Source organism: Hyla sarda, chromosome 3, assembly GCF_029499605.1.
Source record: "Hyla sarda isolate aHylSar1 chromosome 3, aHylSar1.hap1, whole genome shotgun sequence".
In the NCBI taxonomy this organism is placed as follows: Eukaryota; Metazoa; Chordata; class Amphibia; order Anura; family Hylidae; genus Hyla; species Hyla sarda.
The window spans coordinates 414,612,440-414,625,031 of NC_079191.1; the positions used below are offsets into that span (position 1 = coordinate 414,612,440).

General features: G+C 42.8%; 1 protein-coding gene across 3 annotated transcripts in view; it reads left to right on the forward strand.

The window, feature by feature from the left end:
* Nucleotides 1-12,592, forward strand: part of PPP2R5A (protein phosphatase 2 regulatory subunit B'alpha) — a 118,027-nt gene that overhangs the window by 83,255 nt on the left and 22,180 nt on the right. For all 3 annotated transcript variants that reach the window (XM_056568263.1, XM_056568264.1, XM_056568265.1), the window contains exons 4-7: nt 2,058-2,150; nt 4,283-4,413; nt 6,219-6,278; nt 11,203-11,311. In XM_056568263.1, coding sequence (XP_056424238.1) covers nt 2,058-2,150; nt 4,283-4,413; nt 6,219-6,278; nt 11,203-11,311 — 393 coding nt within the window. The remainder of the gene's footprint in view (nt 1-2,057; nt 2,151-4,282; nt 4,414-6,218; nt 6,279-11,202; nt 11,312-12,592) is intronic.

Here is a 12,592-nt window from a genome sequence, read left to right on the forward strand (position 1 = left end):
ATGGGTACAGTAGCAGGCTGAAAACCTATGTGATGTGAATGCACCCTAATTTATATGTATCATCATATGGTTTATTCAGAATAAAACAAGGCCTCTGAAAATGCCACTGAAAATAATTGAAAAGCAGCCAGTAAAGGCACTTTTTTTACATTGTGTTTTACTGTGTACTTTTGATATTTACAACCTGTTGTATAGGTAGGATGGATGTGATTCTAAAGGCAGTGTTTAGAGATGAGCGAACTTACAGTAAATTCGATTCGTCACGAACTTCTCGGCTCGGCAGTTGATGACTTATCCTGCGTAAATTAGTTCAGCCTTCAGGTGCTCCGGTGGGCTGGAAAAGGTGGATACAGTCCTAGGAAAGAGTCTCCTAGGACTGTATCGACATTTTCCAGCCCATCGGAGCACCTGAAAGCTGAACTAATTTATGCAGGATAAGTCTTTAACTGCCGAGCCGAGAAGTTCGTGACGAATCGAATTTACTGTAAGTTCGCTCATCTCTAGCAGTGTTGTTCGTCGCTTAAAGGGGTTCTCCGGTTCTTACTCATCACGCTCCGTTCCTCAATGCAAGCCTGCGGGAGGGGGCGTGATATCTGTCACGTCCCCTCCCGTAGGCTTGCATTGAGGGGCGGAGCGTGACGTCACATGGGGGCGGAGGCGTGACGTCACACGCCGCCGGCCTTGTGGTCGTTGGTAATCAGACCCGGAGCGAACACGCTCCAGGGACTGATTACAAACGGGGTGCCGCGTGCAAGATCCCTGGGGTTCCCAGCGGCGGGACTCCCGCGATCAGACATCTTATGACCTACCCTTTGGATAGGGGATAAGATGTCTAAGCATCGGAGAACCCCTTTAAAAACACTTTTATTTTTATTGTCTTGCACAGATCATGTTTTTCGCACATTTACTGATGCTTTCTACATTCTGCATCTCTCAGGGGCGAAGCCTAACCTTTTCCTGTAAAGTCAGTTATCAGTTCTTATGGTTGTATCCCTGTGGTGCCTTGTGGCAGATGCGGAGTTAACGCCACATCAAAGCATAAATATACCTGCTATAAGATGCAAATCATTACAACCAGTAAAGGGGCCTAAAGGCAAAGTAAATACAGTTTATTCCATATAAATTAATAAGCATTTTTTTCCTGTGGATTAATTGGACACATTACTGTAGCAGGTTGTATGAGAAAAGGGTTGGGGGAGGGGGGGGGGGTCAGCTACTTCCCCTGGTCAGCTACTTATCCTCTATCCTGTGGAGATAAGTGAGTTTTTGATGGAGTTCTCCTTTAATTTTTAGAGCAGCAACTTTTTCTCCAGATCTGCTGCTGTTGTAACTAGGTGCATTAAATCCCTAGAAAAAGCATGTAAATCATGTCTGTTTGCGCAAAACAAATACTTGAGATGCTTAACACATACCATTTTAGCCTGTGGGTCACAGATGTCAAAGAATGTTCACTGCCCCCATAGACTATGGTTTTCGTTTAAATGGGCTATCAAAGATTAGGTAAATCTTTCTGCTTTCTTCCAGAAACAGCGCCACTCTTGTTTTCAGTTTTTGAATGGTATTGCAGCTCTGTTCCATTGAAATGAATGCGGAAGAGTTGCAGTACCACACATAACCTAAGGGCAGTTGTTTTAGGGAAAAAGCAGCTGTTTTTTTTTTAGTTTTTTTTAAAATTCTGGATAACCTCTTAAATGGATATTACAGGAGTCTCTGGTGTTTATAGTCACTATCGCTGGAGCTTCCTGAGGCAGAGATGCTGCAACTTTTTCTCCTTCAGTGCTCCTGTCAGATCAGTGGTACAGTGGTATTTTGTGTTAAAATGAGTTTATATATGGACACTTACATCATCTGAGCTTCCCCGGGGCGTCCTTCTGGTAATAGATGCCTTATCTCATTGTGTATGTCTATACAGTAATGTACCTTGCAGCCGTCTGTTGGAGATATACATTGGGAGGCTCATAATCTGTGGTGTGAATAGGCTTAATTCTGTCAATATACAGTCCATTCATTCATTCATTTTATTATTTGAAACAAATTATTTCTCCTCTGATTTACAGCTCGTGTATGAGTTTTTTCTGAGATTTTTGGAGAGCCCAGATTTTCAGCCAAGTATTGCGAAGAGGTTTGTGGACCAGAAATTTGTTCAGCAGGTAATGGTCTCATATTCGTGATTTTAAGTGATTGTAATGAACTTAAAAAAAGTTAAACAAACATAGAAAGTACACAAAAAATACCCCAGAAATTTCCTCTCTAATGTTAGTGTCACAAGTGACGAATTTTGCTGCATATTTTTATTAACTGATTTTGCTACCCATTGACTTCAGTGGGTAGGAAAATATGCAGCAGAATATGGAACGTGTGACCCCTACCCTTAAAGGGGTACTCCGGTGCTTAAACATCTTATCCCCTATCCAAAGGATAGGGGATAAAATGCCTGATCGCGGGAGTCCCGCCGCTGGGGACCCCCGAGATCATGCACGCGGCACCCCGTTTGTAATCAGTGCCCGGAGCGTGTTCGCTCCGGGTCTGATTATGGTCGACCGCAGGGCGGGCGGCGTGTGACGTCACGCCTCCGCCCCCGTGTGATGTCACGCTCCGCTCCTCAATGCAAGCCTACGGGAGGGGGCGTGATAGCTATCACACCCCCTCCCGTCGGCTTGCATTGAGGGGCGGGGCGTGACGTCACACGGGGGTGGAGGTGTGACTCACACGCCGCCGGCCCTGCGGTCGCCGGTAATCAGTCCCGGAGCGAACACGCTCCGGGCACTGATTATAAACGGGGTGCCGCGTGCATGATCTCGGGGGTCCCCAGCGGCGGGACTCCCGCGATCAGGCATCTTATCCCCTATCCTTTGAATAGGGGATAAGATGTCTAAGCACCGGAGTACCCCTTTAATGTTCTCCTTCCCGGTCTCATATTTCTTAGAACTAAGAAATATATCATATCTTCTCTGTGTCCCAGAAGATCAGCCACCGCCCTCTCCTCCTTGTACTGTTCTGTGTGTGGCTGTAACACAGTTGGCTGCAGCAGGAGCCTCCCCCCAAGATAATAGAAACTCAGTTTTCTTGTTTATGCCCCACATTTCTGTTGTTCCCCAGATGAAATTGGATGAGATTAGTCAGAGATTATCCCTGCAGGATTTCTAAATAAAATAAAAACCTAAAAGATTTTGCATGTCATAGAGACATGGAGGTCTGGGTGCTGAAACTCCAAATCATGCCCAACCTGCTGCCATTAAAAAAATAAAAAACCAAACCCTTATCTTACTGCTACTCCCCTGGTATCCCTTCCCCAGCCTCTGCTGCAATCCTTTCCCTGGTGGCGGTAGTTATTGGCTGAATGGCAGTGTGACATATTGAGCCCCAGCACTGTTCTTAGGCTGCTTTCACACTATAAAAATACTTCCGTTATGGACGCCCGTTATAAAAAGCTAACGGCCGTTAGAAAATCCCATTATAGTCTATGGGATTTTTCCAATAGCCGTTTTAACCCGTTATCGCCCGTTATTAATAACGGCCTTATTTTGTGACAGGCGAATAAATGGGAGAAATAATGCATGCACTAATTCTCCCGTCACAAAATAACGGCTGTTAATAAGGGTCGTTAAAGGGTTAAAACGGCTATTAGAAAAATCCCATAGACTATAATGGGATTTTCTAACCGCTGTTAGTGATTTTGTATCGGCCGTATAACTGCTGATTTCCAGGCTTTTTATAACGGAAGTATTTTTATAGTGTGAAAGCAGCCTTACTGGTGCTGGGCCCAGTTTTTCTGGACTATTCCTGATCTACTGAGCATATGTTTAAAAATGTAGACGGATACGATTCAATTAAATTTACATAGTAATGTTGAAAAAAAAAAAAAAAATATTGGACAGAATATCGTGGTCGACCACAAATTTCCACCCAACTCATAAAAGGACCAAAACGGGTGCGTGTTAGATACGATTTGTCAATTGAAGTCAATTGATACCTCCAGATATCAACAAATGCAAACAATGTAATGTGGATGCAGCCTCAGGGTAGGTTCACACGTAACTAATCCCACAGAGCTTGTTTATACCATTGACTTCAATGGGTCAGTGAAAATAATCAGCAATAGTGGCACTTTTGCAGCTTTTCCGTCAGTGATGTAAAAATCCACTGCAGTCGGCCCGCAGAAGATTGGTTATATGTGAACCTTCCCTTTCACTGGCCAGGCTCTTCTTTTGACTGCTGACTGCTTCTTCTAGATGTTAAAACCAGAATTTCCTGTAACGCCTGTGCCCTTGTCATCTTTCAGCTCTTGGAGCTGTTCGACAGTGAAGACCCCCGGGAGCGAGATTTTCTCAAGACTGTATTACATCGTATTTATGGGAAGTTTCTTGGCCTAAGAGCGTTCATCAGAAAGCAAATAAACAACATATTTCTCAGGTATTGGAACCTTGCTCTACATACACGGGGGGGGGGGGGCAGAAAACATTACATGAGGCTTCGCTGTTGGTTCTGCCAAATATTCCCCATGTTTTGTGCCAGCCATATTTAGCAGGTAAAAAAAATATATATATATAAAGGTTCCTACCAGTTGTTTGTCTTTAGTCAATGCTAGCAGCACAGTTTCGGTCATGGGTGGTGTGATGCTCTCGGTGGTTGTCACATTTCCTGCAGCATATGTTTCTGGGTAGTGGTCAGTCAGCCTCTAATCCCCAATTTGTGGTCAAAAATATATAAATAAATAAATATGGTCATAAATACGGTAAATAAAATGTCAGTCAGGATGTGTACACTGAATAACATACTGATTCATAAAAAGGCTGCTGCGCTTTGCAGGGGGCCAATGCCTCTTTGCTTTCTATCAGGTTCTCTCAGCTTCATTTGGATGGGAATAAGTCTCCGAGATTTCATCAGGTTGTAATTCATTGAAATAGACCAGATTTTATCATGTGACTACTATATCATGAGATCATGTGACTCAGGTCATGAGCCATCAGTGACCTGGAACTGTTTGTATATAGCAGCGTTTCCCAACCAGTGTGCCTTCAGCTGCAGCAAAACTACAACTCCCAGCATGCCAGGACAGCCGTTGCGGGCTGCGGTCAGTGAAGCAGATGAGGGACGTCCTCTGCTGGCTTCTCTGCGCGGCATCAGTGACGTCACTTTTCATTTCCTGTAGTCGCCGCCGAAGTGTGACATCCCCGATGCCGCGCAGAGGAGCCAGGAGAGGACGTCACTCATCTGCTTCACTGACCGCAGCCAACCTGCTTCAACCTGCTGGGAGTTGTAGTTTTTGCAACATCTGGAGGTCCGCAGGTTGACGGCCACTGGCATAGGAGGAACATGATGGGGGGATGATGAGACGGGGAAATGATGAGGGAGGGGGAATCATGGGGGGATGATGAGACAGGGTGGGGGATTGATGAGGGGGGAATGATGGGGGACATGAGACAGGGTGGGGGGGATGATGAGGTTGGAATGATGGGGGACATGAGACAGGGTGGGGGGATGATGAGGTTGGAATGATGGGGGACATGAGACAGGGTGGGGGGATGATGAGATGGGGAAGTGAAGGTGGGGGAGGCACTAAATGCTTAATGTCTGTATGGCTAGTGGTGGTCTATGACAGGGGGAAATGAGGAGACATGGGGGGATGAGACATGGGGGGTGGCGATGAGGGGGTAAATGTGGCACAGGGACTGATAAAAGGGAAGGAATGACATGGCACTGGAGGGGACAGGACCAAACTGAGGTGCAGAAGAAAATAAAGTTGGGGGATGATGTGGCATTTAGTCCAAGTCATTTATTTTAAATTTTATTTTTTTTACTTAAATTTCCCTGTTAAAATGGGGGTGCGTGTTATACGCCGATAAATACGGTATATAATATGTATGTATATATGTATGTGTGTGTATATATATATATATATGTGTGTGTATTTATATATTATTATGCCTGAGGAGTGAACACATAGAATATAAGTGGTTTTATTAACCCCATCGGGTTAAATTGTTGTGTGGCCATACCTGAGAAAAAGCGCAGTCCGGGCTAGTCACACTCTTGATACGTAGCATTTAATTCACATTTTATCCTAATAAAAGCCGTATTTGTTTTTTTTTAATCCATATGGCATGATACTGATTCCTGCTTGAGAAAGCGCCCGACTAATGTCCCATTTGTACTACGACTTGAATACATTGAAATACATTGATTGCATCTAATTTTTTGTTCTTCTTTTTTTGTAGGTTTATCTATGAAACAGAACATTTTAATGGTGTTGCAGAATTGCTTGAAATTTTGGGCAGGTAATGAAATAGAAACCAACACTCCAGTCCAATTGATTAAAATGAAAGAATAATAAAAAGTTGATCATAGTAGATCTGTTTGGTGACCCAATTTAGAAATGTGATAGAAGACGTCAAGTAAACAGAATGCTAAACCACTGCGGCGGCTGGAGATTTACAAGTGGGAAGATGACTGTGTTTTATTATATAGGGCTGTATTTGAAATACACAGCAGGTCGATTCATGCTGCCACATATACTGCAGATTTATTGCATGTTTTCAACATTGGCTTTAACCCCTCAAGCCCATTTTGACCTTAAGGACCAGGCAATTTTTTGCAAATCTGACCTCTGTCACTTTAACCTCTTAAGGACCCATGACGTATGCGTACGTCATGAGTCCCGGTCCTGCGATCTAACGCGGGGTCACACGGTGACCCCGCATCATATCGCGGCGGGCCCGGCGTCATAGTGAAGCCGGGACCCGCCTCTAATAGCGCGCGGCACTGATCGCTGTGCCGCGCGCTATTAACCCTTTAGCCGCGCGCTCAAAGCTGAAACGAAAGTAAAAACGAAAGTAAAAGTGCCCGGCTAGCTCAGGGAGCTGTTCGGGATCGCCGCGGTATAATCGCGGCATCCCGAACAGCTGTAGCACAGGAGGAGGTCTTCTTACCTTCTCCTGTGCTGTCCGATCGCCGAATGAATGCTTCAAGCCTGAGATCCAGGCTTGAGCATTCAATCGCCGAAAACACTGATCCATTCCTATGGAGATGGATCAATCAGTGTAAAAGATCAGTACATGCAATGTTATAGCCCCCCCTATAGGAGCTATAATATTACATAAGAAAAGTGTAAAAAAAATCATTAACCCTTTCAATTATCCCTTCCCCTAATAAAAGTTTGAATCACCCGGCATTTCCAAAAATAAAAAAAACATTATGTAAATAATAATAAAAATAAACATATGTGGTATCGCCGCGTGTGGAAATGTCCGAATTATAAAAATATACTGCTTTTTAAACCGCACGTTCAATGGCGTACGCGCAAAAAAATTCCAAAGTCCAAAATAGCGCATTTTTGATCACTTTTTATACCACAAAAAAAGTGAATAAAAAGTGATCAAAAAGTCTGATCAGAACAAAAATGGTACTGCTAAAAACTTCAGATGACGGCGCAAAAAATGAGTCCTCAAAGCGCCCTGAACACAGAAAAATAAAAAAGTTATAGGGGTCAAAAGATTACCATTTTAAACGTATACATTTTCCTGCATGTATTCATGATTTTTTTCGGAAGTGATACAAAATCAAACCTATACAAGTAGGGGATCATTTTAACCGTATGGACCTACAGAATAAAGATAAGGTATCATTTTTGACAAAAAATGTACTGCGTAAAAACAGAAGCCCCCAAAACTTAAAAAAATAGTGTTTTTTCATCAATTTTGTCGCACATTGATTTTTTTTTTCCCGTTTCACCGTAGATTTTTGGGTAAAATGACTAATGTCATTACAAAGTAGAATTAGTGACGCAAAAATTAAGCCAATATGTATAATTTTAGGTGAAAATTTTTAAGAGTTATGATTTTTTAAAGTTAAGGAGGAAAAATTGAAAATGAAAAAAACGAAAAAGCCCGGGTCCTTAAGGGGTTAAGCATTAAAGGGGTACTCCACTTGAACACTTTTTATTTTTTTATTATTATTAACTGGTTCCAGAAAGTTAAACAGATTTGTAAATTACTTCTATTAAAAAAACGTAATCCTTACTGTACTTATCATCTGCCGTTATGATCCACAGGAAGTTCTTTACTTTTTGAATTACCTTTCTGCCTTACCACAGTTCTCTCTGCTGACACCTCTGTCCATTTTTGGAACTATCCAAAGCAGGATAGGTTTTCTATGGGGATTTTCTCCTACTCCGGACAGTTCATGAAATGGACAGAGGTGTCAGCAGAGAGCACTGGGGTCAGAAAGAAAGGAAATTCACAAAGTAATGAACTTCCTGTGGATCATAACAGCAGCTGTTCATTACTGGAAGGATTAAGATTTTTTTAATAGAAGTCATTTACAAATCTGTTTAACTTTCTGACACCAGTTTAATTAAAAAAAAAAAATTCCAGTGGAGTACCCCTTTAATAACTCTTGGATGCTTTATTTTCGAAGTTTGATTCCGAGATTGTCCTTTTGTGACATATTCTACTTTGTTAGTGGTAAATTTTTGTTGGTACTTGCATTATTTCTTGGTGAAAAACTATAACATGCAGTACTTTGATTGCAGGCACTGATCAATGCTATGCCATAGCATTGCATTGATCAGTGTAATCTGTGCTCGATTGCTCCAGCCTGGATCTCAGGCTTGGAGCAATCAATCGCCCATCAGACACCGAGGAGGAAGGTAGGGACTCTCCTCGTGTGTCCTCAACTGATCGAGACACCGGGGCTTCATCACGGTGGTCCCAATCAGCCTGACTGAGTTGCCGGGATGTTTTTCTTACTTTATGAATGCGACTATCAACTTTGATCGCCACGTCTAAGGGGTTAATACCAGACATCACCACGATCGCTGATGTCCGGTATAACCCACGGGTCCAGGCTACCGTTAGCTGCCAGGACGTACCCGATATGACGCGGGGTCACCACTTGACCCCACATTATATAGCGGTCACAGGGCGTTCAAATACGCCCTGCGACCTTAAGAGGTTAATCCTTCCAGTATTTATCAGCTGCTGTATGCTCTACAGGAAGGTGTATGGTTCTTTTCTGTCTGACCACAGTGCTCTCTGCTGCCACCTCTGTCCATGTCAGGAACTTTCTGGAGCAGGAGAGGTTTTCTATAAGGATTTGCTCCTACTCTGGACAGTTCCTGTATGGACAGATGTGTCAGCAGAGAGCACTGTGGTCAGACTGGAAAGAACTACACAACTTCCTGTGGAGCATACAACAGCAAAGTACTGGAAGGATAAAGATTTTTTAATAGAAGTAATTTACAGATCTGTTTAGCTTTCTGGAGCCAGTTGATATGAAATTTTTTTTTCCACCTGAGTACTCCTTTAATGAGGAAGTCAAAAGCTGCCATAAATGCACTTGCAGATCAGCGCACCATAATAAGTCTGTGCAGAAGCCCCACATGAAAAGTCTTCCTTTTTATTGTACATACATTTAAAACGTAGGACAAGGCAACAGACAGGATTTTCAGTCCTTATTTACAGTAGTGAAATACAGTGTTGCAATTGAAAAATCTGCAACTACATTTTTTGGTCTCTTTTGCATGTTCTACAAAGTGTGATTTTCTAGAGTGTGTCTCTGAGGAGTCCAAACACAGGAAGTGAGGGTGGACAAGCGGGGCTCTGCGCACTGAGGACAAGCGGGGCTCTGCGCACGGAGGACAAGCGGGGCTCTGCGCACGGAGGACAAGCGGGGCTCTGCGCACGGAGGACAAGCGGGGCTCTGCGCACGGAGGACAAGCGGGGCTCTGCGCACGGAGGACAAGCGGGGCTCTGCGCACGGAGGACAAGCGGGGCTCTGCGCACGGAGGACAAGCGGGGCTCTGCGCACGGAGGACAAGCGGGGCTCTGCGCACGGAGGACAAGCAGCAGTCTATATACTGGGGACAAGCGGGGCTCTGTGACATGCTATGGGCTCACACATGAGGATGATTAACAAGCCAGGAGTCTGCACAGATCCTTGCTTGTCCCGCTCTTACTTCCTGTATTTGGACTCCTCACAAACACAGGCAATTGCTGCAGGGACAGCAATTTTTTACCCAAAAATATACCCTTTTTTTTTTACCTATGTATATTGCAAGTATTATCTATATTACGTATTATCTACATTATATAAAAAGTTTTTGTCGACGACAGGTACACTTTAACTTTAAGGCTTTGTTAACATGGTGTAATGTTTTCTGGCAGGCATTTCTCAAATAGGGTCTGCGGACAGAATGTGCCAGCGCAAGGCTGCTCCTTAGACAGACATGCATTTTCAAGTGTATTTCACAGAAAGAATTGACATGTCAATTCCTTCTGCAAATGCCGGAAATTCGTCCATGTGCACGGTGCAGCAGAATATGATTGAAAGCAATAGGACTCTGCTGCCACACAATTTCTGAGCGGAATTTTTCCTCCTGATGCCGTTCAGAAATTCTGCCTTGTGAACATAACCACACAAAGAAAAGAGTAACTAATATACCGCTTGAATAAATGAAATGTCTTTATTGAATCAATAATATATAAAAACATTAGACCAAAATGAAGCTGGAATGAACAAAGACCTCAAAACATAGGCCGAGCAACAGTACAGAGACACGGACACTATTGTAATAATCTAGGAACAACTCTGTAGGAGTTGTATAGAATGCACCTGCACAAGAAGAAATTAGTCCTATGTAGACACTGGGGACCCCGGCTGGGTGAATAATCCCTCCGGGAAAAAGCCTCCCCCAGTATCAGCCGAATCAAAGTGCAATAGCTACTCACAAAAAAAGTGTCAGTGCATAAGGTGCTAATTAGGGCTTACCCATTCTAAAGTGCCGTGCTCCGCTCCACAACGCCGTTTCGTTTCCTTTTTCATGGGGCCGCTGCTCGTGAACATAGCCTAGGAGAGGAACTAATGCATTTGGATTATGCTCGCTTGGGGATGACCTTGGGATGAGCATCATATTTATAAAATTATACTAGTATGAAATCTTTGAGTGCTAAAGCCCCTTTGTAAAGCCTTAGTGGTTCCATTCTTTGGTGCTAAGATTTGTCCTGATGGTGCGAGACCCACGTGAAGACTTGTGACTTTAGCATGTTTATAGGTCCTTGGCACCTTGATGATATTTAGTGTGTTCTTCTGTTTACAAAGCATTTCCCCTTAAAATAAAAAGTTATCAGTGGTGGATATTTTTATATCTATTTTGATGAAACATTTCTTCTTCTTCTTTGTTTTAACACTTTTTCCTCCTTACAGCATCATCAATGGTTTTGCATTACCCTTAAAAGCTGAACACAAACAGTTCCTCATGAAAGTCCTGATTCCAATGCACACGGCAAAAGGCCTGGCCTTGTTTCACGCACAGGTGAGTATTCCTCTAATGCTGCTGCGATCATAACACTTCATGCTGTGGTGTCAATTAGATTTTTTTTATTTATTTGTAATGTCCATTAATTTCAATACAAAACAAATCCAACACAAACGGTTTTACTTACCTCTATCTCCATTCCCCCACTGATCCTTCTTTCTGACTCGAGTGTTTCGTGAGTAGCAGGTGTCACTTGACCGCCGCAGTCCATCAGTAGCTTTGGTGCTCACGCTCTATATTCCATAGTAGTATGAAGCATGACCGCCGAGGCCTCTGATTGGCTGTGGTGGTTACCTGTTTACCTGTCGCCCGCTGCTCATGTAACACTATAGGCCTGACTGGAGGCAGAATGGGAATCAGTTCGTGAACTGAGACAAAGGAAAGTAAGACTTACTGCATTGTTTAGTTCTCTATTGAGACTAAAAATATTTTTGATAAGTACCCCAAAATGGTCCTGTTAAAAATTTAAAAAATAAATAAAAAATAAATTAAATTAAAAAAAAAAAAAAAATAGCTTTGAGGGCCACCTTTTTGAGTACGTATACCATGTAAACATATGTTTTTTGAGGGGAATGGGTGTGATTCTTCTATAGTTTTTTCACATTTTAAAGGGGTTCTCTGGTAGAAACCTTTTTTATTTTTATTTTTTTTTTCGTCATATCATCTGGCTCCAGAAGGTTAAACAGATTTGTAAATTACTTCTTAAAAAATCTTAACCTTCCAGTACTTATCAACTTCCTGTGGAACATACAGCAGTTGATTTGCTCTTTTCACTCTGGCCACACTGCTCTCTGCTGACACCTCTGTACATGTTCGGAACTGTCCTGAGTACAAGCAAATCCCCATAGCAAACCTCTCCTGCTCTGGACAGTTCCTACCACGGACAGAGGTGTCAGCAGAGAGCACTGTGGTCAGACAGAAAGAACTACACAACTTCCTCTGTAGTATACAGCAGCTGATGATTTTTTTTTAACTGAAGTAATTTAAAAATCTTAAAAATAAGGTGCAGCTCACAACAGAAGGACCGAGGCAGTTAAAGCTAAAGCCGGACCCCACCGGCATCATTAATGAAAAATAATGGAAACCTATAGCTTATGCCTCTAGGACCTCACCATGGTGCATAATGGTGTGGGCAAAGATAGATATAACAGCGTTTGCTCAGAAATAGTTTTTTAATTCAGAATATAAAATATATATAAGTAAAACAGTAACAAAATATCACATTACACTGGCACTATCTGATGAAAATCTCACTGGGCCCTAGTGAGATATCCAAAA